General features: G+C 39.3%; 1 protein-coding gene across 3 annotated transcripts; it reads left to right on the plus strand.

Annotated features, from left to right (window-relative positions):
• Positions 1-23,580, plus strand: Rnf138 (ring finger protein 138). 3 transcript variants are annotated; one of them, XM_021234895.2, is made up of 8 exons: positions 1-233; positions 666-860; positions 8,329-8,494; positions 9,807-9,922; positions 15,434-15,490; positions 17,154-17,265; positions 19,772-19,879; positions 21,410-23,580. In XM_021234895.2, exons 2-8 carry the CDS (start codon positions 751-753, stop codon positions 21,476-21,478), a joined length of 738 nt encoding a protein of 245 aa, XP_021090554.1. In that variant the 5' UTR covers positions 1-233; positions 666-750; the 3' UTR covers positions 21,479-23,580. The 3 variants fall into 3 exon arrangements, with proteins under 3 accessions (XP_021090554.1, XP_021090556.1, XP_040613820.1); XM_040757886.1 differs by lacking the exons at positions 1-233; positions 666-860 and adding exons at positions 1,240-1,512; positions 2,680-2,683; XM_021234897.2 differs by lacking the exon at positions 19,772-19,879.
• Positions 23,581-25,724: the final 2,144 nt, after the last annotated feature.

Here is a 25,724-nt window from a genome sequence, read left to right on the forward strand (position 1 = left end):
CCGCCCTGCGGTGGGCGGTGACCGGCGAGCGGGCTGCGGGCTTCGCAATGCCGAGGGACCGCGGCTCCGGGGGTGGGGGCTTCACGGTGCTCCACGAGCCTCACTGGGGCCCAGTCCCATGAGGCTTGCGCGCCGCGGGACTGAAGCCAGAAGACCGCGCAGGAGCCCCCCGCTCGGCCGGCCCGTGACGGAGACGGCGCTTGAGCCCCACAGCGCGGCTCGGCGGATCTGAGGTGAGGCCGGGCGAGCGGGGCGGAGGAGGCGGGGGGGGCGGGTCGGTGAGGGCGTGGTAAGCGCGGAAGCACCTCAGGGTGGAGAGGGCGGACCGCGAGGACTAGGGCGAGCCGCCGAGCGCCGAACCCGGGGTAGCGGCGGCGGCTCTGGGCGCTGGGGGGGCGGGGCCTCGGCACTATGGCGGCCGGGAGGGGAGGGGCTTCGGCGCGCGCGCCGGCGACCGAAGCCGCGGCGCAGCCAATTGCCGCGCCTTCTGCCGCGCCTCCCGCTAGGCCCCGCCTCCGCGCCCCGGTCCCGCTGAGAATGGGCGGGGCCTGCTCGTGCTGCTGCCTGGTCTCTGTGTTCCGCCCCGCCCCCGAGCCCCGCCCCCTTCCTGGCGCTGGCCGCTTCCTGAGCGAGCCGCTTCCTGACACCACTCCCTCCCCCCCCAGGGCTCGCTCAGGTCGTCGGGCTGAGGGCCGCCACCGCCACCCGGGCCCCCGCCGGCGCCGCCGCCCGTCCCGCCCAGCCCTCGCCATGTCCGAGGAGCTCTCGGCGGCCACGTCCTACACGGAAGATGATTTCTACTGCCCCGTCTGTCAGGAGGTGCTCAAGACGCCGGTGCGGACCGCGGCCTGTCAGCACGTGTGAGTGTGGACGCCCCTCGGCTCGCGCCGAGCCCCGGCCCCGCGGCCCGCCCGCCTTCCCCCCGCCGCCCGGCCTGGGGCCCCCCACCCCGCCCCCCGACGCCCGCTCTCTGCGCCCGGGGCCGGTGCTCGGGCCCTTGGGGGTGGCGTCCCTCGGCCTCCCTTGCCAGGCCGGAGGTGGGGATCGCAGAGAACGTGGAGCCTTTTTGTTTCCTAGCAACCCTTGTGGAGGCCCGGGCGTTGCGTGCTCGGCCCCGCGGAGGTGTGGTCGTGTGGGCCCGCCGTGTCTTCGGGGGGGGGGCTTTTCGTTGGCTTTAGACCCCTGGCTGGGCGAGGCCTCCCCCCACCCCCGCCCCCAAACACACCCTCCGCCCCTCCTCCACGCCAGTTTAAAAGCGAGCGGTGAACCGGCCTGAGAGGAGCCAGCCGCCTTCCCCCACGTCGGGGCCGCTCCGGCAGGGTTTCCTGGGCCGAGGAGGTGGCTCCCTTTGTGCTGGGATTCTGTTTACCATTGCTGGGTGAGGTACTTGCTCCGGGGAGGAGGCGGACCACAAAGGCGTTAGGCAGGGTGGCCATCGTTAGCTGGAGGAACAACTCGCTTGAGGCATTTTCTAGACACCCAGTGTCGGTAGGAGCTGGGCACGGACCGTAGGTAAATATATAAAGCATGTGACAGGCCTGGGTGATGATCAGGGCCCGCGAGGACCAGCCACTTCTTTTCTTATTTTGAGGCAGGGTCTCATGTAGCTCTGGCTAGTCTGGAACTCAGGGTGATCTACGTGCCCCTGGGAATTAAAGACGTGCCCCGCCCCGCCACGCCTGGCTCCCCTCCCTGAGGAACTTTTTCAAAGTGAAGATAACCAATTTCTAGGCTCCATCCCAAACTTAGAAGTGGGTTTCTGGCAGGTGGAGCCTGAAAAAGTTCTATGCTTTAAGCAGCTGCCAAAAATTGAACAAGTCTCTAGATAACCTTTCCTTCCCCTCTTGTTTTTAATGATGGGACTTACAATCCTCAAGGCAGGGGAAGTGGTGCTTGGGAGGCTCAGACAGAAAGATTTTGAGTTTATGGCTAGCCTGGTCATGTCCTAACTTCCAGCTACCCTGCACTACAAACGAAGCAACAGTACCAACAATCCAACAGTCCCTTCTAAAAACACAGCTACCCAACAGTACCAACAATCCAACAGTCCCTTCTAAAATCACAGCTACCCAACAGTACCAACAATCCAACAGTCCCTTCTAAAAACACAGCTACCCAACAATACCAACAATCCAACAGTCCCTTCTAAAATCACAGCTACCCAACAGTACCAACAATCCAACAGTCCATTCTAAAAAAAGGAATAAGGGGTGGTGGGTAGAACTCTGGCTTTTTAATCACAAGTCTAACTACAGGTGACTTTTTTGTTAACTCTTGATATTGATAATTTTTTAATTAAAAAATCCCTTTAATCCCAGTACTTGGGAGGCAGAGGCAGGCGGATCTCTGTGAGTTTGAGGCCAGCCTGGTCTACAGAGTGAGTTCCAAGACAGCCTCCTAAACAATATAGAGAAACCCTTTCTCAAAAAACCAAAAAAACAAAAACCCCCACAATATAGTCTGACCATGGTTTCCCCTCCGACAACTCCTCCCAGATCCTGGTTATCTACCTGCCCTTTCTTTAGCAAACAAAGAATAAGCCCAAACAAATGAGACTAAAAAAAAAATGAAAAAAAAAAAAAAACAAGAAACAACATTGAGCTCCTTGTGTGTTGGCCGTCTTCTCCTGGGCGTGACTAACTCTTCGCTGTTCATCTTCACTAATCGTGTTCTATGGAGTCATGTGAGTAGCTTTAAGTGATAAAATATGTAAGTTATTTCTGCTTATCAAGGAAGATTAAAGAGCCCGATGGTGGTGGTGAACGCCTTTAATCCCAGCACTAAGGGAGGCAGAGGCAGGCAGATCTCAGTGAGTTTGAGGACAGCCTGGGCTGAACAGAGAGATCCTGTCTTGAAAACAAGAAAGGAAAGAAAGAGGATATTACTGCTCTTCCACAACCTGAGTTCATTTCCCACCGTCCACATCAGGTAGACAACTGACTATTGGCTCTAGCTCCAGGGCATTCAACATCTGTGGCCTCTGGAGGCACTTACACTCAATGCACATATCCACATACAGACGCACAATTTAAAACAATCACGTTTTAAGTTGTTTACAATGGAAGACTAATGACAGCCTGGCATTCCTTTATTTGGCACAGATGAGGTGAGGGGAAGCTATGGTAGTTGCTATGTGTGTACTTAGTAGATCTTTTTATTTTTATTTATTATTTTTATTTTTTGGTTTTTCGAGACAGGGTTTCTCTGTGGCTTTGGAGGCTGTCCTGGAACTCACTTGAGATTTATTTATTATGTTTACAGTGTTCTGCCTGCATTTGTGTATACCTCTTGGCAGAAGAGGACACCAGATCTCATTACAGATGGTTGTGAGCCACCATGTGGTTGCTGGGAATTGATCTCTGGACCTCTGGAAGGGCAGTCAGTGCTTTTAAACCTCCGAACTACTCTCTAGCCCTGTAGATTTTTTATATACAGTATCATTTCAAATACTCTGGGGTCACTGGCCTCAAATTCAATTGTAATTTTTATCCCCTCAAATTCTGTGCACAAAATTCTACTATATTTCCCTTGTGGTATATTTAAAATGAAGGACTGTAATTTGGCTTGAGCTCAAGTGATTTTTTTTTCTTTTAAATTTCTGACTTCAGATTAACTTTCTGGACTTTGACAATGATGACATGAAAAGAATAGCTCTCTACCTTCAGTGTCCCTACAGTTGCTTTGTATTTCTTGGTGTATTTAAAAGGGAAGAGGGAGGAAAAGTTTTATATAAATGGAGGGCAGGTAATGATGGAACATGGACTAGACTGACCAGACTGAATGGGCTGAAGAAATTAATTTTTTTATAATTAGAATTATTTAGCGTACTGTATTAATTTGTTATATCATTATCTCTCTTTTTTTTTTTTTACAAAAGATAGAATTGTGCCAATAAACAAGTTTATGTTTTGCTGTAAAATCAGGTTGTGTTTTTGAGGTGGGGCTTAGGATTGAGCTCAGTGGCTCAATATATGGACAAACTCCAGTCTACCAAACAGACAGAAGGCAGAGTACCAGATTACTGTATGATTCATTGAGAGGGATGAAGTTAAGTTTTCATGGTCATTTCAGTGACAGGAAAGGAACAAAATCATTACAATGGCTTTATCAAAATATGTGTCATTTTAATCTCCATTTATTTCTCTAAATAGGAATTGTCTAATACTTTCTATTTGGCTCAAGGAGTACTCAGTGAACTTTCTCTGGCAACTGTTGGTAATCTAGTGGAGAAAACCTATAAATGAGTGTTACTGATATAAAGAATTTGATGTTACCAACCAAAACACGTGTCTAAATCAGTAGGAATATAAATGTAAATGGCTGATTTTCTTGATGAAGTTACTGGTGACAGTTTGTCTTTTGGCATGGTGGGGAATATCTGGTATAGGTTTACTTTATGTACTGTAGGAAGGAGGAGTACAGAAGATGGCTATCCTCATATAGACTTTGGAGCCAAAGAGTATGTGGTAATGAGCTGTAGTTGACATGTATTGGCAGGAATTTACTGGTTGAGCCATTTAAATGTTTTCCTAGAAACCAGAGACCTATTTTGGGGAGCAGAGTGGTGTGGTTTCACTTTTAGAAAGTTTATGTTAGTGCCAAATTTCAGGTTGGCAGCTGAGACTAGTAATGTTGACGACATATTGATAGGTCAGGAAAGGGAATGATTAGAACCCTAAACTGAGGAGATAGACCCTTGGCCTTTTTAGGGATGTTGTATGAGATGTAATGACAGCATGTCCAGTAGTTGATGTGTATACTGTACATAGATCCAGAATAAATGGGGGTAAAGCTGCCTTTGTGGGTATATTCACTGAGGGATGTACGTAACTGAAAGCAAGAGGAGAAGAGTTGTAGAGAATACTTAAGTGTTCTACCCTGAGAAGCATAGGATAGGAAGAAAACAAGCAAGACATAAACTAAGAATTAAAAACAAAAAGCAAATCAATAACAAAAAGACTAAACCACAGCACGGTTATATACTTCATAATAGATATAATGTTTTTAGAAATACGTAAAAAGAAAATAAGGACTGGGGGGATTAGTGTTAAAATGCTTGCCTAGCATGCACAAGGGTCTGGGTTCAATCCCCAGCACTGAAAAAACAGAGTTGGCCTGGGTGGTACAGGCCCGAAAAAGCATCTGGGAAAACTGAGAAAGTATAATTGTAATTTCAAGGCTAGGTTATTCAACTCTATCTCAAAACACCAGAATGAACTGGGGGACATAGCCCAGTGTTAGCATAGTTATCTAGCCTATGTGAGGTTCAATTCCCCCCCCCCCCCAGTCATGGTGCTATAAAAACAGCACTTGGGCTGTGAGGTAAGGTAGGAGGATTGCCATGAATTTGAAACCAGCATGAGGTACATAGCAATACTGTTCTGCAGAAGGCCAAAACCAAAGGGTGTATGAGGCAAGTATCCAAAAAACATTTCAGGAGAAAATAGAGTGACTATTATTAAGGTTATTTCTCATATTTTTATTTCATAATCTTAAAAATCTTTTTCTGTTCATTTTCATTTTTGTTGCTTTGATAAAATACTTTTAACAAAAAGCAACTTAGGGAAGAAAGGGTTTATTTGATTTACAATTAAGTCTATTTGGGGACATCAAGGCAGGAATTTAGAGCATCACGTACAGTCAAGAACAGGGTTATAATTAATACACAGGCCTTGGTTGTTACTTAGCCATTTTCTCTCTCTCTCTCTCCCTCTCCCTCTCCCTCTCTCCCTCCCTCTCTCCCTCCCTCTCTTCCTCTCTCCCCCTCTCTCTCTCTCTCTCTCTCTCTCTCTCTCTCTCTCTCTCCCCCTCTCTCTCCTCTCTCTCTCTCTCCCTCTCTCTCTCTCTCTTGTTTTTTTTTTTTTTTTGGGACAGGGTTTCCTTGTGTGGCTTTGGAGTAAGCTCTTATAGAGGAGGCTGGTCTGAAACTCAGAGAGATCCGTCTGCCTCTGCCTCCCAAGTGCCACCACTGCCTGCCAGTTATCTTTCTTTTAGACAGTTCAGGGCCCCAAACCAGGGAAGGCTCCTGTCTGAAATGGTCTGGGTCATCTTCCTATAACTATCAAACAATCCTAAAATGTACCCACAAATCCAGCCATCCTAATCTAGACAATACCTCAGTTGACTGTCTTCCCGGGTGATTCTGGGTTGTGTCAAGTTGATACTTAAAACCAATCATCATAATTTCTATCTTTTTAAAATGTCGAGGAATATTTGTACACTGTTAGAAGTAAGCTCTCATACAAATGAAGGTTTACATATCATAATACATATCTGGGAAACATTAGTTTTCATATAGCCCAGGCTGACCTTGAATTCCTTATATAGTTAAGGTTGGCTTTGAACTCTGATTTTCCTGTCTACTTCTCAAGTGCTGGGATGATAGGCGTGTGACAAGATACCAGGCTTCTTTTTGGCTTTTGAGATGGAAGTTTACTATATAGTGCTGGCTAATTGAACACACTATTTTTTAAAATTATTTGTTAACAAGTCTCATATGTTTTTTGTTCATTTTTATTTTCAACTACCCTCTCATTTCCCTCTAATGTCCTCTGAACTTTCCAACAAATCCCCTTTCTATATTTTCATGTCTTAAGATTTTTTGTTTTGTTTTTTTTGTTTTTGTTTTTGAGACAGAGTTTCTCTGTGTGTCTCTGGCTGTCCTGAAACTTGGCCTCAACTCTTAGAGATCTACCTGCCTCTGCCTCCTGACTGCTAGAATTAAAAGTCTGCATTACCACCTTTAAGATTTTTTTAACTATCCAAATCCTTTGTCATTCTTTATAAAGTGGCATAATTAAAACTCCTCAGTTATTTTGGGGAGCTGTGTATTTTGGCACTTGCTTGTAGTCTCAGCATTAAGAAGACTGAGGCAGGAGAGCCACACCAGGATGAAAAAGACGCCAGGCATGGTGTGTACGTGCCTGTGATCCTTGTACTTGAAGGCAGGAAGATTAGGAGCTTAAGGCCAGCCTACGTGAAGAATTTGAGGTTATTCTAGCTACATGAGACTTTTTTTTAAATTAACCTTTATTTTTATATGTATTAATGTTTTGCCTGTATGTCTGTGCTCCATTTGCATGCAGTGCCTGTGAAGGCCAGAAGAGGTTATCAGATACCCTGGGACTGGAGTTAGAGATCCTTATGAACTGCCTTATGGGTATTGGGAATTGAACCCAGGTTCTCTGAAAGAGCCACCAGTACTTTTAACTGCTGAGCCATCTCTCCAGCCCCAAGACTCTTTCTTTAAAATATGTTATTTGGAGGAATGATTTTGATTATATAAATTTGCATGCCAGGTGTTTAATTTACACTAAAAGCAAGGTGGGTGAAAATGCAGTTCTTTTTTCCTTTCCCAGCATCTGTTAATCAGTCTTTTGTTGGAGAATGAAAAAAGACAAATGTGTGTGGCCTCTGGGGGTTGCAAACTGAGAGGACTTTGCAGTGCTAGGTTGATGCACTATTCCAGTTACAGGCTCCTTTGACATTGGGAAAGAAAGTAGGACAGGAAGAGAAGGAAAGGGTACACACCAAAATTACTAAGTTTCTGTGTAGCAAATTTATCTAGCTTAGTACAAAGAGAGATAAACAAGTTTATAACTGAAGAGGCATGCTTGTGGTACAGAAGGAAAAATAGTAAATTGGAAATAAAAGATACTTATTTCCTAGGTGGTGTTTTTCTGTTGTTGTTTGTTTGTTTTTTTTTTTTTTGTTTTGTTTTTGTTTTGTTTTTTTGTTTTTTTGAGACAGGGTTTCTCTGTATTGTTTCGGAGGCTGTCCTGAAACTAGCTCTGTAGACCAAGCTGGCCTCGAACTCACAGAGATCCGCCTGCCTCTGCCTCCCGAGTGCTGGGATTAAAGGCGTGCGCCACCAACGCCCGGCTGTTTGTTTGAATTAAGGTCTTTTTATGTAGTTCTAGATGTTCTGGAACTTTAAATGAAGACCAGATTGGCCTTGGGCTCAAAGAAATCGTTCTGCCTCGTCTTCCTGAGTGCTGGGATTAAATGTGTGTGACACCACACCTGTCTCTGTTTTATAGTTTTCAAACACAAATGTAGCTGGGTGTGGTGGCACATGGCTGTAATTCCTATCACTCTTAAAATAGGATTGCTTTGTTAGAGCAGAGTAAACTGTTATATCTAATCCAGTTATTAGTCTTATTGTCTGAGAAATATATATAACTTTTTGAAACAGGGTTGTCCATGCATTTGAATAGCCCGACTACATACTATATGTACGTATCCATAATCACTTGTTTATGTTTAGTTATAGAAATAAAAAGTACTTTTTTCTGTAATTAACTAACATGTCATAAATGTTTGGTTTAGTTTCTGTAGAAAATGTTTCCTGACTGCAATGAGAGAAAGTGGAATACATTGTCCCCTGTGTCGTGGAAGTGTGACTAGAAGAGAAAGAGCATGTCCAGAACGGGCCTTAGATCTTGAAAATATCATGAGGAAGTTTTCTGGTAGCTGCAGATGCTGTTCAAAAAAGGTAGAGTTATATTATGATAGTGTTTTAATTTTACTGGTAAATATGGTTTTGACAAGAAGGACATTTCTAGGCAATATGGTGTACACCTTTAATCCCTGCTCTCAGGGGGCTGAACTAGGAGGGTTGTAAGTTCACAGTCAGTTTGGGCTACAAATTGAGATAATCTCAAAAAGAAAATAAACAAGAGTTATGTAGAAAAGACCAGAAACTTTGTGTATCAAAAACCTTAGAGATTTTTATCTTTAGGATTAAAATTTTATTTTCTCAATAAGTCACAGTCTCTCAAATGTTAATAATTTGGCCAAATAGATTTATGTACTCAAAAAAACCTCTGTGACTGCCCACTTAGATATTTAAAAAAATCATGAAATGTTTCAAAGAAGACTGGCTTAAGTTTTAAGCACATGGGATAATCAGGTATTGATAAACAAGAAACACTCTCTAATTATTCTATTTGAAGAATGCTGAATGAACAGTGAGAAGTGGTTAGGCTTTGAGTATAGCCTTGTGTCTGAAGAGCATTTACCCAAGTCAGATCTGCTTTCCATGTCTGAAGAAGGTGTTGAGCTGAAAAGGAAGTGAAATAAAAACACTTGTGGGATTCTGGCCTCACTTCTCAGCGAGAAAAAAAAATGTTTCCAATGTGAACATAACAGCATCATTTGTTAACCTGCTTTCTAACACTGTCATGTTGTAATAAATAGTCAAAACACCCAGCAGCATGAGGCAGCCTCTTAGTATTCTTTCTAGCTAGAGTGTCATCAGGTAGCCCAAGTGGGCCTTGAACAGCTGATTTTTTTTTGTTTGTTCCTCTTCCCAAATGCTGAGATTATGAGTATGCACCACTGTGCCTGTCTTTTTCTATCAGTAATATAATTTCAAATATAAGATTATTTGTTAATTTTTCTCCCAGTGGTTTAATGGAAGGTGGACTTGTATGCATGAGCAAAAATGTGTTACACACACACAGATACACACAGACACACATGCATTTCATCCATCTATCAATCTATCTATCTATCTATCTATCTATCTATCTATCTATCTATTTTTTGAGGCAGGGTCTCCCTGTGTAGCCCTAGCTAACCTGAAACTCGCTGTGTAGACAAGATTGGCCTTGGCCTCTAGCTGAGAGATCTGCGGGGGTTAAAGGTGTGTGCCCCGCTGCCTGACAATAATTTGCATTTATAAAGAAACTTGCACTTAAGTGAATATTTAGTGATCTATTTTCATCTTTTCCCTCTTATTGACAGTATCTCAAACTTTGTGAGTTCTGTTTTAAATTAAAATCTATTTAACCAATAATTTGCAGATTAAATTCTATCGCATGAGACATCATTACAAATCTTGTAAGAAGTATCAGGATGAATATGGTGTTTCTTCTGTCATTCCAAACTTTAAGGTTTCTCAAGATTCAGTAAGAAACAGGTAAGCAACATTTATCCTAAAAGCAAAGTTTTAATAATTGAAATGGAAATTGTTTGGGGAATTTTGGTTTGTGTATGCTTAACAAATTACACTAAGTATCTTAACTAGAATTTGCCTTCAAAACTTATTTGCTATTGTATCTAGGAGACCAACTCCATGATATACCTAAGCCTATGTTACTTAAAATCATTCTGGGAGTCTTTCTTTGAATAAAAATTATACCTGGGAGTTAAAGACTCAACTGATTTTTCAGATGAAATTATTTGGCAAAAATTTTTTTTTCTTCTCATTGCCCTCTAAGGAATAGGTTTAGCATTTGAAGTTTTTATTCTTATAGTGTCTCAGATCTACTATTACCACTGCTACTTTAAAAAAAAAAAACCTATTTTGAGACTGGGTACAGTGTATGTATCCAAAGCTGGTTTTGTACTTGTTAGTGATTTATTTTTTATTGTTGCTTTGTTGTAGCATCATTTAAAAGCATTTATTTCATTGTTTATTTGTATTGTGTGTGCTGTTATGTATATTTGGAGGTCAGAGGACAACTTGGAGGAGTCAGTTTTCTTTTTCCATATGGGTCCTGGTATTGAATTCAGGTCCAGGTCTTTATTTGTTTGTTTGTTTTTAAGCAGGGTAAGTCATATATATGAGAGGTGTGGGGTGGAGAAAATACGGAGTATTGGGGCTGGGTGTAAGCAGAGGTCTTGGAGGTGTTTTCTCAGCATTGTCAGGTAAATGTTCGCTTCAGTTACTTATTCATCTATTTATTTATTTATTTGGATTTTTTGTTTTTGAGGTAGAGCTTCTGTTTAACTAGACGTTAACTTTTGACTAAGCCTTTTTTCCTCAATTAGCTGACTGGTAATTTAATACTTTTTGATATTTGGTAAATATTTAGGTAGTATCTTATTTACTAGAGATTGACCTGTAGCTACCAGAAGTTTCTAGAAGACAATATATAGTCGTGAAAATTTCAGGAAAAGTTCAACATGTTATCTAGGTTTGTTGTCACCTGTGTTTGTTTCTCCACTTTTCACAGTTCTCTCACCATTTTAGTTTTTTTCTGGATAAATTTTCTCCATTAAATGTATAATGTAGAATAATTTTTAATATACTGTTTTTATGTAATACAATAATACTATAATAATATTATATATATATATATATATATATATATATATATATATATATATATATATATATATATATACACACACACACACACATACACAACATGGCTGTCTGAAACTTGTAGACCAGGCTGCCCTTAGCTGGCATCAGAGAGTAGCCTGCTTCTGCTGGGATTAGAGGCATGCACCACCACTTCTGGTGGCCGTCAGAGTTAGTATTAAGTGCTTATACCTGCTAAGCCATCTATCTCCCCAGCCCTTCAGTGAGCATCCTTTAACTAATTTGAAGTAGAGGCACTTTAGTAATTTGTTTCTGTCATCTTCTGTATACACAAGTACAATATTGAATAAGTAACAGAAGCTCAATAAATACTGTTAAAATAAATACCTAGTTAGCCACTAGCCTGGGTCAAGAAATAGAGCAGTCACCAGAACAGTTTCCTGTGAGCTGTGTCCATTTGATCTCCTATCCCTGTAATCACTGTTCTTTCATTTGGATGGTTGTTTTTCTTTATATTTTATCATCCTCACATGTATCCTCAATGTTTTGCTTCATTTAGAAAATTGATGACAAGTTTGTGTTCAGTAGTGTGAAGAGGCTGGTTGGTGGTGGTGCACACCTTTAATCCTAACACTGGGGAGGCAGAGGAAGGCCAATCTCTGTGAGTTCGAGGACAGCCTGGTCTACAAGAGCTAGTTCCAGGACAGCCTCCAAAGCCACAGAGAAACCTTGGCTCAAGAAGCCAAAAAAACAGAAAAACAAGAACAAAAAAACCCTAATAGTGTGAAGAAATGCAATTTCTTCAGTCTAATAATAGCTGTGGAAGTCAATGTGCTAAGTCAAATAAATACAGTTCTAATTTCAGTGCTTCATCCATATTGCTAATGTTCATACTTTAACCACCTATAAACAATTCTATTCTCCATATAGTTTTCCTATTGCTTTTGGCTGTTTTACTTACTACTTAGTTGAAATGTCTGGTAAGTTCTTTAGGAATGTTTTCACTGCTCTACACAACTCAACCCGAGTTCTCAATTTACCTCAACAATGATTTATTGTCATTAGATGAAACTGTCATTTTCATTTAGTGATTTTTTTTTAAACCAAATCCCTGTGGATTTCTTTCATCCCTGTGCTTCTCTTACCATACTTCTGTTGTTTTATAAGTATACATCTATTTGGTTTTTTGTCCAGTTTTTAAATTTTTTTGTTGTTTTGAGACAAAGTTTCTCTGTGTAGCTAGCCCTGGCTGCCCTGAAACTCATTCTGTACACCAGACTGGCCTCTAATGCAGAGTTCTACCTGCTTCTTGAGGGCTGGGATTAAAGATGTGGGCCACCACCATTAATTTTTCTTAATAAAGGGTAGTGTTTAGTTTCACTATGTAGTTCTGGCTGATGTGGACCTTTCTCAACTCTTTATAAGTGAGGTTGAAAGTCAATGTATTAGTGTAGGTGAGACTAAGTTGAATAGTGTCTTGCCTGGTGTTAGTTCACACCTTCACCTCCATGGTACTGTTTTTCCTTAGTACTCTAATCTCTAATCCACACCTTGCCAGCTCTGGCAGACCATGCACTTATTTATTTATTTGTTTGTTTGTTTATTGTTTTTTTGGGGGGGGACAGTTTTTGTATAGCCCCAACTGTCCTAGAACTTGCTTTGTAGACCAGGCTGGTCTCAAACTCCACCTACCTCTGTTTCCAGTATGGGGACTAAAGGTGTGCATCACAACTGGTAAAATTTTAATGATTTAATTATTTTTATTTTATGTGATTAGTGATTTGCTTGCATGTATGTCTATATGAGATGTCAGATCTCTTGAAACTGGAATTACAGGCAGGTGTGAGCTACCATGTGGGTTCTGGGAATTGAACCCAGGTCCTTTAGAAGAGCAGGCATTGCTTCACTGGTAGACTTTATTCTTTTAATGTTTACTCGTGTGTGCGTGTGTGTGCGTGTGCGTGTGTGTGTGTGTGTGTGTGTGTGTGTGTGTGTGTACGCGGGCGCGCATGTTGAACAGCTCTCAGAAGGCGGTTCTCTGTTGTCATTTTGCGGGATCTAAGGATCAAACTCAGGTTTCAGGCTGTGTGGAAAGCTCCTCTAACCCTTGAGTCATTTTACTAGCTTTTTTTTTTTTATTTAAACTAAGTGTTAGCTACCCTGTGAAATCTTTCCTAGCCTTTAGAAGTTCTTCCTGTTAGTAGAAGTGTAGTTTATATTCCAGTTAGATCCTTTAAACTTTATTGTATTTATTTACTGCTAAATCTTATCTGGAATTTAGTATTGTTTTATATCCTATGCAATGTTGTAATTACCATAGAAGGCATCATGAATTTTCAGTGTAGACGTGGGCAGATTTGTTTGTTGGGTTTGTTTGTTTTGTGGTGCTTAGGGCTCAGACTTGGTCGCCCATTGCTTTACGTATTGTAGAGTAGCACTATACCATGAGCTACATCCTTAGACCTTAGTTTTTCTTTGAGACAGGATCTTGCCATGTGACTACTAGGAGTTTTGAGAAAGCTTTGAACTGATGGATTGGCTTCTCACTGCTGGGATTATAGGTGTCATGATGCCTGGCAAGAGAAATGTTTTCTTTTGGAGGGGGCACTTTCATTTCCAGATGTATTCAGATTCCTAGCAGTGGGATCAGGCAGCTCACAACCATCCATAAGGCCAGCTCCAGGGGGAACTGATGTCTCTGACCTCTGAAGTCATCTGCATTCTCATAGACAGATACACTCATATAATGAAAAATAAAATCTCTAAAAGAAAAAAGGTGTTTTCCCATGGTAGAAGTAGGCTAGTGAGCTGGACAGGAAGCCCCAAAGCCTGCAAGCACTTGTTTTTATAATAAGATTGACAACAGTGCTGAGATTCTTTGCCATGTTAGTTACAGTTTCTCTATGGAATGCCCCTTTTTCCCTTCTTCTGACAGTCATTTTGACAGACTTTTCTGGTAGAGTACAAGTAAGTATGTCAGGATAGTCTGTGTATTAGAAAAGTGTGCTAATAATGAAGCCTAGTTTCTTTTTTTTTGAGCGGGGGGGGGTGGGTGGGAGATGTTTGAGACAGGGTTTCTCTGTAGCTTTGGAGCCTGTCCTGGAAAGCTCTATAGACCAGAAATTCACCTGCCTCTGCCTCCCAAGTGCTGGGATTAAAGGCATGCACCGCTACCGCCTGGCACCTAGTTTCTTTTTTAGGAATAAGTTATAATCATTAAAAAAGTTCAAATATTTTGTGGAATCTACTCCACTTTGGAAGCCACAGTCTTCTACCATATCTTAGCTACATGACAAAGGTTCATGAATATTTTAGTTCACCCAAGGGTTTAACAAGGAGCACTGGATAGATGGCTTAGTAGTACAACGTTGACTTCATTTCCATAGGACATGGGTTTGAATCTCATTTATTTGGGGGCTCACCACCATCTGGAACTTCAGATACACAGGGTCCTACATCCTTTCCTAGCCTCTGAAGGTACTGCATGCATGTACTGCATATACTTACATGCAGGCAGAACAGGTTAAGTGTGATAGCACATGCCTATAATGCCAGGAGGATGGAGCCGGAGAATGGGGAGTTTGAAGCCAGCCTGCATTGATTTCTAGACCCTGTCCTAGCTCTCACATCACCTCATTATCTTCAAAAGAACATCACTGGTTGAGGAAAAAGACTTTTTTTTTTTAGAAAAAAAATTATGTAATTAAAATTACACTTGTTCCTGAATATTGTAAAGGTTTTTGTTTCTGTGAGTTTTTTGTTGTTTTTAAGATAGTAGCTGGCCTGGAATTCTCTTTGTAGCCTGAGATGCCTAAAACTCAGAGATGCACCTGTTTCTGTCTCTGCCTCCCAAATATTGGGATACTGGGATTAAAGGAATGTGTCACCATACCTGGCCTCCTCCTCCTCCTCTTCCTCCTTCTCCTTCTCCTCCTCGTCTTCCTCCCTCCTCCTCCTCCTCTTTTTGACAAGAGTTATGAAGTCCAGGCTGGCCTCAAACCTATGATTCTTCCTGCCTCAGCTTCCTGAGTGGTGAAATTATAAGTATGCCACTATGCCCTGCTGTAATCCTCTATTTTAAAAGACATGAATACATGGATGAATAAGAACTTAAATAGTCTTACTTTATTTGGAAAGCCATGCCATGAATATCATAAATATTTTTGATTTTTAAGACTACTTAAGTTTTACACTTTTTCTTTTTTTAAATGTGGATGTGTGCTTGGTACCCTTGGAGACCAAAAGTATTAACTGCTGAGCCATCTCTTCAGCCTCCGAAGTTCAGTCTGGTCATCTTCATTAGACAGTTCTCATTAATGAAGCCCTGAAGGTGTGTTTATTATTTAGGGTATTAATTCTTTTCCCCCTGTGTTTCTTAAGTAATAGGAGTGAAACATCTACATCTGATAACACAGAAACTTACCAAGAGAATACAAGGTAAATTTTTGAAAATTATACTTTAGTAAATAATATTGTTGAATAACATAAAAGGTGATTATTAGTTGTGGTGATAAGATTTTAACTCAGGGATTGATCATGCTAGGCATTCACTATACTATTGAACTATAACCCTGAATCCTTGTAATAGATTTTTCCTTTCTCTGAGACAGGGTTTTGCTGTATAGCTTAGGCTAGCCCTCATGATCCTCATGCCTAAGTCTTCAGAGTGTGTGGAGTTGCAGGCACGTAGGTTATTACAATAGATTAGTAAGTAGTATGTTTTTTTTATTATTAGGCCTTTTGTGTGTGTGATTCTTTTTATGTTTTGTCTGTGTGTGCTCATGTGCATGCTACATTATACATACAGAGGTATAGAGGATACCTTGCAGTAGTTAGTTCTCTCTACCATGCGAGTCTGGAAACTCAGGTTTCAGGCTAGGTGGCAACTGTCCCTTAGTTGCTGAACCCTCTCTCCACCCAGTTGCTGTATTTTTAAAATAAATATTCATTCAGTTAATTCACTAATTACACTGCTAGAAGCTAATGCTTCAGAAATAAACAGTGCTTAGATAGTTGTTGCTTTCAATAACATGTAAGAGCTTATCTATTTTCCTGGTCAGATTTCTCCCATGCATGATTCAGGCAAAGATGTCAATATTGAACTGTCCCTTGCTGACATTCAGAGGTATTAAAACCCAGTAATGCTTGATTCTTAGATTGCTTAACTAGTTTGTCTTAGGGTGTCTGTTGCTGTGATAAAACACCTTGACCAGTGCAGCTTACCAGAAGATAATGGATTTGGGGCTTACATTTCTAGAAGATTAGAGTTCATGATGGTGTTATAGACCTGGTGATTGGCAGCTAGAGCAGTTCACATCTTGATACATAAGGAAGAAGCGAAAGCACACTGGAAATGGTGTCAGTTTTTTGAAAGTCTGCTCAATGACACACTTTCAACAAGGTCATACTTGCTAATCCTTCTCAAACAGTTCTAACAAATAGGAACCAAGTATTCAAACATATGAGCCTTTGGGGACCATTGTTATTCAAACCACAACACATTTCAGTCTTTGCTTTTTCTATGAATTTTATGTTAGATTCTTAATTTGATGGAAATCCTTTTTTAAACTGTATTATTTATTTTGTGTGCTTTGGGCAGGGTAGTGAGGCACTTGCAACTGTACAATTAAATTGTACGGGTCAGATAACTATTTTGTGCCTTCACTCATTGAGCTATCTCACTGGTCCATGGAGTCTGTGAAGTTTTAAATTCCTACATAAGAGCTTTCTAAAATGTAGTAAACTGTAGGACATCACATGAGTGATTTACAATTAAATTTGGACTTAGCTTCTTAACCATGGTCCTGTATTTTGTTTGTAATTGTTTGAGATGGGTTTCATTAGGTAGTCGAGGCTGATATTGAAAGTGATCTTGTTGCCGCAGTCTTCTGAGTACTAAGAATTAGGGCTGTGGACTGAAATGGTAAACACTAGTCCTGTTTAAAATGAGAGTGTAAGAGAAATTCTATTCTAAATCACGTGTTGAATAATTTCATAATTATACCACAATGAATTTACAGCAATGCATCAAAAAACAGGAGCGTCTTGTTTTTATGTTATGGTTTGAATTTCAGTATGTTTCATTTGAATTGCTTTGTAGTTCTTCTGGGCATCCCACCTTTAAGTGTCCCTTATGTCAAGAGTCAAATTTCACCAGACAGCGTTTATTGGATCACTGTAATAGTAACCATCTGTTTCAGATAGTTCCTGTGGTGAGTACATGTATTCAAAAGAATCTTTTGTTTAAAGCATGTGGTTCCATGAATCTGTCTTTATGTATATAAAGGGGAGTGTTTTTTATTTAAATTTGGATTTGAAAGTTTTAATAAATGATTGTGAGGCAAAAGAAATGAGATATTTAAAATCTGGCTACCTCATGTAAAGAAAGATAGTTACTGTGAGGTAATGTAGACTAGTCTAGGAAAGAATGAAAGGTGAAGTAGGGAGTCATTTCTGTGTAGTGGTAGAGCCTGATTCCATTGGGTCCTTTCAATTTTTCTGCTGGATGCAGAGGACTGGATCCAGTAATGTAAATCTGTTGCAGAAGACAATACCTATAGAGAGTAATAAAACTGGTGAATGGTTTTAATCCTAGCTTTGGAGAACAGTTCCAGGCTGGCCCGAGCTGTACAGTGAAACCTTGTCTCAAAAACCAGAGAGTAAAGCCAGTAGATATTTTTAACTATATCCTTGAATAATGTTTTATATGAATGTATAAAGCAAGAAGGAAAAGAGACATGCTATGTTTTTATTTTGATGTGTACTTGTCTTTTTTGATGTCATTTTTAGGGTAAATTATGTAGATTACAGGGTTCCAACATTATTTTAATGATCCCAGAACTCATTTTGAGCATACATTTCCTAGGGAAGTGAATTTTAACTGTAGACAATGAAAGAGGAAGTATTTGGAAGGTATCTTCTGCCTCCCTTCCAGTACCCCTGCCCGGTACCGGGGCTTGAACTAGGATTCTGCACTTGCTCCACAAGCATCCTGCCTTTAAAATGTATCTCCAGCCTTTTAAATTTTTTTCTATAAAATTTTGTGATGGGGTCTCACTTAGTTGTTCAGACAGACCTTGCATTTGGTTCTTTCTGCATTAGCCTCAGGAGGAGGTGGTTCTATATATTTCTCTACGTACATAGGAGAAGGTTGTTGATTGAAATTTGAATTTAAGTTATCGATACACCATATTTTTGTTAATGATTGACTGTGATGCAAAATGAGACATTTAAAACTTTTATTACCTTATTATATAAAGGAAGATGATATCATGAGGTAATATAGACATTCTATAGTAGGATTAGGAACTATAGGTTTGAGCTGTCACAACTATTTCCTTCAAAAATAAGGAATAAAATGTATTAATAACATTTACAGCCACTCTTAGGATATTTTTAGCAGATATAGTAGAAAAATGTTTTTTAAAAATGCCCGAATAACAATCGAGGATTCCTTTCAATTCCTGTAACCATTTATTAGAAGGGAAGGGGTTATTAAATAAGCAAATGCAGAACCAAAGAGGTATATGGGAAGTCTTCATAGTTAAGACACTATGCTTGGTTTTATTTTGAATTAATTGATTTGTATTCTCTGCATAATATTCTGCACATTGTCAGCTTTTGCTAAAATTCAGTTATTCGTTTCTTTTTGTGTCATTTTAAGAAATGTACTTCATTAAAACTTTGAGGATACATTTTAAACATAATTCACTCTATTTTCATTTTACATATAAGTGAAATCAGGCTAATAACAATTCAATAATGGTTATTAATGAGATCTAATGAGATTATATGTTGCACATGTTGTAGGTAGTTAATGAAAACTGTCATTACATTGATGTTAGTATAGGCTGCATGTGATGTTTCTGTTTAGTTATGTAACTAGAGATTTAAGTAATAGAATACCCATGGTCTCTGTTACTATAGTAGTGTTATTTATGTAAGGTAATTTGCTCTGGAAATGAACTAGTCAATGGGATTTGACTCTTAGAAATGGATTTTAAGTGCTATACACATGGTGGCACATGTCTACAGTCCCAGGACTTGGGAGGCTTAGACAAAAGGGTCACAAGTTCAAGGTAGTCCGAGCTACACAGTGAGATCCTGTCTCAATCTCATTATAATACTGCAAGTTTGAGTACAGATCACAATATGAAAGCAAATATTGATGTAAGGGCCGGGTATGCTGGTGCATGCCTTTAATCCCAGCACTTGGTAGGCAGAGGCAGGAGGATCTCAGTGGGTTCCAGGCCAGCCTGGTCTACACAGGAAGTTCCAGGATAGCCAGTACTACATTAGAGAGACCCTGTCCCAAACAAACAAAAAATAAATAAAAAAACTGATGTGAATTGAGTTATACCTTTTTTGATTTTTTTCAGTCCATATGTATAAAAATTACACTTGACTATATATACTGTATCTGTTAAGTATGCAATAGTACTGTGCCTAAAGTATATATTTTCTGAGTTAAATGCTTCATTGCTAAACAGTGTTATTGATCATTTGAGATATTGGAACAATGGTGCCAAATAGACTTGCTTGACATTGGGTTGGCACAAACTTACAATTTTTAATGAAGTATCTGCAAAAAACGCAGCAGAGGGAAGCACGATGAAGTGTACCTGGTGTTTTCAATAACATGAGCTTGTATTTTAATGCTCTCAATAATTATATAATGTTTCATTATTTTTGTTATTTAAAACAATCTGTTTCTCATAGACATGTCCTATTTGTGTGTCTCTTCCTTGGGGAGATCCTAGCCAGATTACTAGAAATTTCGTTAGTCATCTAAATCAAAGACATCAGTTTGATTATGGAGAATTTGTGGTAAGTGAGTTCTTCAAGATTAAGAAAGTTAAATTACCTTTTTCAATCTAAATTTGAGTTTTCAGGCAAGTTGTGGAACCAGACTGCTTGGATAAAGAAAAAGTTATTGTATTTTTAGTATAAAATTGTTAAGCTTCATGAAGTTCTGAGAATTTAATTTATTGTTTATACAGGAGGATAATTACTAGAAAAAAATGAACCCCTTTAATGACAAAATGAAAGTTTAAGTAAAAATTGCTAGAAGTAAGAGACTTGAAAAGTAAAATTGGCACAGTCTGTATGGGAGGATGCGTTTTCAAATGTAGCTAGCATATGAGGCACGTCAACAAACCAAACCGTGGAAACCCATCAAAACCAGGTTGTCCACTTAGGAATGGCAACAAAGGCCCTCAAATTAAAATGGTCAGTTTTTCCTTTTCATATTCATGATAATTTCTAAAAATGTGATGATTTCACTTTATTAATTGTAAAATTGCATTTTATTCAGCTTGTGTGTGGTTAAGATCTTAATACATGATCAATCCCAGTAAACAATAGCTGATGTTCATTTTCCTGTTCAGGTAAACATAGGCATACATAATTTTCATTTTTATGGAATTTGCAGTTTTAGTCTGTTACTTCAGAATAATTTAAATGTATGTAAAATTCACATGTGTTGCTTGCTTTAGTGATTTAAGGAAGTAATTGTATATTATTAAATTCCCATTTTAAGAATTGATACTATATCTGGAGGGCTATATTTGGAAGAGCAAAATATGTTTTGTCTGCTATTTTTAATGCATTTCTTTGCTTTACCTTGCCATAGAAAACTGTAGAAGACTTGATATCTTTTAAAGCTAATCCAAAGGGCATATATTGACAGCAAATAGTGTTGTTAAAAATGGAGTAGGGTTTCTGTTGTTGCTATTGTTTGGCTAGTGGGTCAGGGACTCAGTGCATTCTAAACTGCTGTACTACACTGAGATCCTAAGCCCTAGTAATAGAGTCAATGTATAATTTAAAGATAACTGAACTACAGTTACTTAGTTCACTCTGTGGTTAAGAAGCTGTTATTTAGCTGTTAATTCAGTAACTGCTTATCTTTTTAAAATTAGTTTCTCTTCAAAACTTATAAGTATTTTCTAGAAATTATACAAATTTATCATATTGTTAGTTTTAATTAACTATAAATTTGGTCAGTACTAATTTTATCCTCTGCTGAGCAGTGTAGTTATTAGTTATTACTAAATAATTATAGCTGAGTTTAATTTTAAAGTTTGTGTATTGAAACCTTGTATTTTGCTAATTTTTGAGATGGGGTCCCATTATGTTCATGATGGTTTCAAACCTCAGTGCTCAAGATATCCTCCTGCCTCATACTCCTGAGTGTTTGAGAATATGACACACACCATGGTGCTCAGCTTTATCTTGTGTTTTAAAACATACTGTACATAAACTCCTTTGTATGCAAATGTATGTGAAGATGTGTAATACGTTAGATAAAATTGAGCAATTGGTTATTTTCCTGTTGTCATTTTTTTTCTTTTTTAGAATCTTCAGCTAGATGAGGAAACCCAGTATCAGACTGCTGTAGAAGAGTCTTTTCAAGTAAACATCTGATGTGTATACACATCTCTGCATCCTTGTACCTACAAGTGCCATCTTTAAGGGGAAGACAACATGAAGTCACCATTTCAGTAATTTGCTGTGCATATTAATAAAAATAATAATTCAGTCTACTGTATTAGGTTTTTAATTGGAAATAAAAGGTGGGCCACCTTAACTCCATTCTCAAGACAGTTACTTTAGCAGCATGGAAAAGGTTGTGTTTTCTTGTGTGGTGAAAAGGGGATTCCTGTTGTCTTTTTCTTCTTTGTATTACATATTCTGAATGTTTCCTTAAGTTGTTTTTTATTTTTGATGCAGTTCCTTCTATTTACTTTTTTGTGCAGAGGTAACAGTACTTTATTAGAAAGGTAACAGTAGAAAATTCTGAAAGATGTGATTCCTATAAAAATAATAAAACTGAGCCATTTGTCAGAACTGCAGAATGGAAACTTGAAGTGCTAAGTGGGATAATCCAAAGGGTTTTTTTTTAAAGTATAGATTCTAGCTGAGGAATTCAACAATAAGAAAATTGTATTTATGTAATGTTTTGTATTTTTGAAGACTAGTGACATTTCTATGATAATTTTGACTTTGAAAGCGTATTGTACAAATGTTTCTTCTTTTGTTATTAGATGAACATATCAAGAGAAGAGAAAAAATGTTTTGTTTGGTTAGTTTGTTATTTCCTCTAGCTTGAGTAATTTGTAAGCATAAAATGAGTTGTATGACAGTTCTTTGAAGTCAGAATTTCTCACTAGCTGATGAAACTTTTACTCAGTGATGATATATTACACTTAAATTAGTTTTTTAAAAATCCAAAGTTGAAGATGTATGTGGATATGTACATATACTTTGCATGTATCTATACACATATATATCTTTGCCTAGAGTTTGTCAGGTTATGTATAGAATTTCTATTAAGAGTTTTAATAATGGGCAAGCAATATAGGATTGAAATATTTATCTCATTTGATTAAAATTTTCTATGTTGTTACCAAATTTTTTAAACAGTAAGCCAAATACTAAGTGGTACAGTTGGCTGTTATTACACCTGAAAAATTTGTTATATGGTGCTCATTAGTTATTTTTGAAAATGATGCATAGGTGGTGTAGTGAGAGGGATTTTACCAGCTACTGTTTAGTCAAAACCAAGTTTGTTCTTAGTCTTTGGTGTAAAGTATAGTAGAGGAGGCCAAGTCACAGAGTATAGGGTGAAGAGTGAATTCCTGACATTCCATGCTAACATACACTGTTACACTTTCTTTAAAATAACTAAACTCAAAAGAAAATCTCTGAAGTAGTTTGCTGCTAATATATACATATATTGTAAAAGAAAAGTATATTTTGATTTTCTTAATACTCTTGTTGACTTTTCTACAATGAACATTTTTTAACTTGATTTAATAAAAATGTTAATTTTGAACATGCATTTTGTAAGAATCCCTTTTCAGTTAAACAGTAATGACTTTATTTATGTTTAGTAATGTAGTTGAACACACAGAAAGCCATACATCTTAATGCCTTTTTTTCTGTTGTTTCTTGAGCGTGATGTTTGCTGTGTTTTCTAGCACTTTCAGTTGACATACAGGAATTTTAGGAACACATCTGTATAATGAGCTCTTTAAAAGGAGACTTCTGTCCACAGTTCTTCCAGCTTAAAGCAATAACTTTGATACTTAAAGTTTAATTAACCAGTGTGTCCATAAACCATCCTGAGATATACAAACTTCTTTAAAGGGAAACTTGTACTAGAGGCCATTTTGAAATCCTGTTTTGAAGTCTTGTGGATGAGTTAAATATTAATAGCTTTTTCATAAGAATTACCCCTCCCCCAATCTGACCATGGAAAAAACTTTTTAATTCCTCTGTGTGGTTGGGTTAAGAACAGGGATAGATGGGCTTTATAATTTAATTCATGGGGGAAAGCCCCTACTTTATTTAGTCTTTGTAGCTGTCAGTATAAAGGAGAGCAGCTGTAGAAATATGCTGATGCATCAGTTTCACAGTACCAGTTAGGAAAGCGATTTCTCTTTAAAATTTACTTTATGATGTTAATATTGTGTTATTTGAGATGTATTGCTTAATTTTTTTCAATTAAAAATGGTTTTCTCCTACTAGTGTGTCTTAATTAAAATTTGTCCTTAGGTAAACATTTTTGGGTCTCATAAGACCTTGCAAAACATGCAGAGATTTCCCATTATTTTGTACAGGCTGTAAGTTGACAGGCTGTTGTATGTTGGGTTGAACTGTATAAAATTTTGTTATATATTTCCAATGTTAAACATCTGCGTGAAGATATTTCATTAAGTATCCATATAGCAAGATATTTGAAGTCCTGTTAGCAGTCAAGCAAAAAGTCAGCTAGCTGATGACTAGCTGTAGGCAGGATAAGGCTCTGAGAATATTTTGCATATGTATTACCATCTTTGTGTTGGGCTGCTTGGTAAATATTGTTGCCTTCAGTGAACCATGCCCTGTATATATGAATTGTAGGTCTTATATTAAAATAGGCTCCCATCAGAAGAATGCTATTGTAGCTTATGTAGAAAAGATGTATCCTAGAATACCTCATTTGCAGTTTGTAGTGGAGGTGGATATATTGCATGATGCCACCTAGTGTGTAGTTTCAGGTCTGCAGTACAGGGTTGGGAAAAGGAGAATGGAGACCAATCATAAGAGGTCAAATATTGAGCGCAGGAGAGCTGGCTTATCAGTTAAGAGCTGCCTGCTCTTGTTGGGTATCTGGGTTTGGTTCGCTACCATAACTCCCAGTTCCAGGGTACCTGCACGCTACACATACTGCAGGCAGAACACTCACACACAAATCTTTTTAAGAGGTCATAGACTATAAAGGGATAAAGGGTGAGATGACTCAGTGGGTAACTTGCAAAGCACTTACTGACAACTTGAGTTTGGCAACTTGAGTTTGGTCCCCGGAACCACATGGTGAAAGGATAGAACAGACTTACACAAAATTGTCCCCTGACCCCACAGTACTATGGCATGCAAACACCCTATATAGTTTTTTAATGGCAGATACAAGGGCCTTGTGAAAATGGGAGCTAACAGCCCTGCACCCAAACTGCATTTGCCTGTCGTAGGCTTGAGAGAAGTCAACTATCACACTTCTCACTGGTAAAAGAGTAAAAGATGGTGTGTGCCTATCATTCCTTCTAAGGCACCAAACTGCAACACAAGGTTGCAGTATGTTTCTGATTTTTTTTAATGTTCTGGGGACTGAAAGTATGCTCTACTGCTAGGGTATATGTCCAGCCCCTGTGTAAGGGATAAATTCTGGGGAAGCCGAGTCAAAGGCATTGATTGCTGTAAGGTCAAGAGGAGCCTGAGCTGTGTAAACTAGATCCTGTCTCAACCCTCCCTTTCTCTAAATGTATAAGACTTGTGGGCATAGTGGCACATGTCTGGTTTCAGCACCGGAGAGGTGGAGACTAGCCTATTCTCCAGATCCTGTGTTTAAAAAGGTCTCAGCACTTGGGAAGCAGAGGCAGGAGCATTAGGAGTTTGAAGCCAGTCTGGTTTTCAAAAACTGCTTGTGTGTGTCCAGACATGGATTAGGATGTTAAAGCACTGCCTGCTTTTCCAGAAGTTCAGGGTTCAGTTCCCAGCACCCATATGGCAGCTAGCAATCACCTGTAACTCCAGTTCCAGGGGCTCTGATGCCTCGGCCTCAGCAGGTATCAGACATATCGTTGCCCAGTCTTTCACATCAAGTGAAAGTCTTAAAAATAATTATAGGTCATGGTAGCACTTGAGTGGGAGGGAGGAGGACCAAATCCTTCCTCATCTCATCTACATGAGACAAGTTACAGGTAAGGTGCAAGAGGATGATTAGATGAATTAATAGCCTGTTTAATCGAGGACATGGAACAGAGACACAGGACATGAAGGAAATCACAGGTATACCCCTGGCGGTGACTGACATGATACAGCATACACAGAGGGAACAGAAGCGTAAGTGACTGGCGCGCGCATCAAGCGTGTATTTTCCCGGTGTATCTCCCTGTAAAACCTGTCTTTTGCTCAGATTGGAAATGTGGAGTTGGCCGGGTGGAGCACACTTTTAATCTCAGTGCTCAGGAAGTGGAGGCCAGCCATGACTACACAGAAAAACTCTGTCTCAACCAAAAAGAAAGTTCTTTTATGTTTCAGTTTCTTGGCAAGATCTTCCTGTTTAGAGCAGGCTGACTAGAACTTGAATCCTGTCTCAGCCTCTTGAACTTTGGGGTTGTAGTCAGGA

The sequence above is a fragment of the Mesocricetus auratus genome, unplaced genomic scaffold, assembly GCF_017639785.1.
Source record: "Mesocricetus auratus isolate SY011 unplaced genomic scaffold, BCM_Maur_2.0 Super-Scaffold_100015, whole genome shotgun sequence".
Lineage (NCBI taxonomy): Eukaryota > Metazoa > Chordata > Mammalia > Rodentia > Cricetidae > Mesocricetus > Mesocricetus auratus.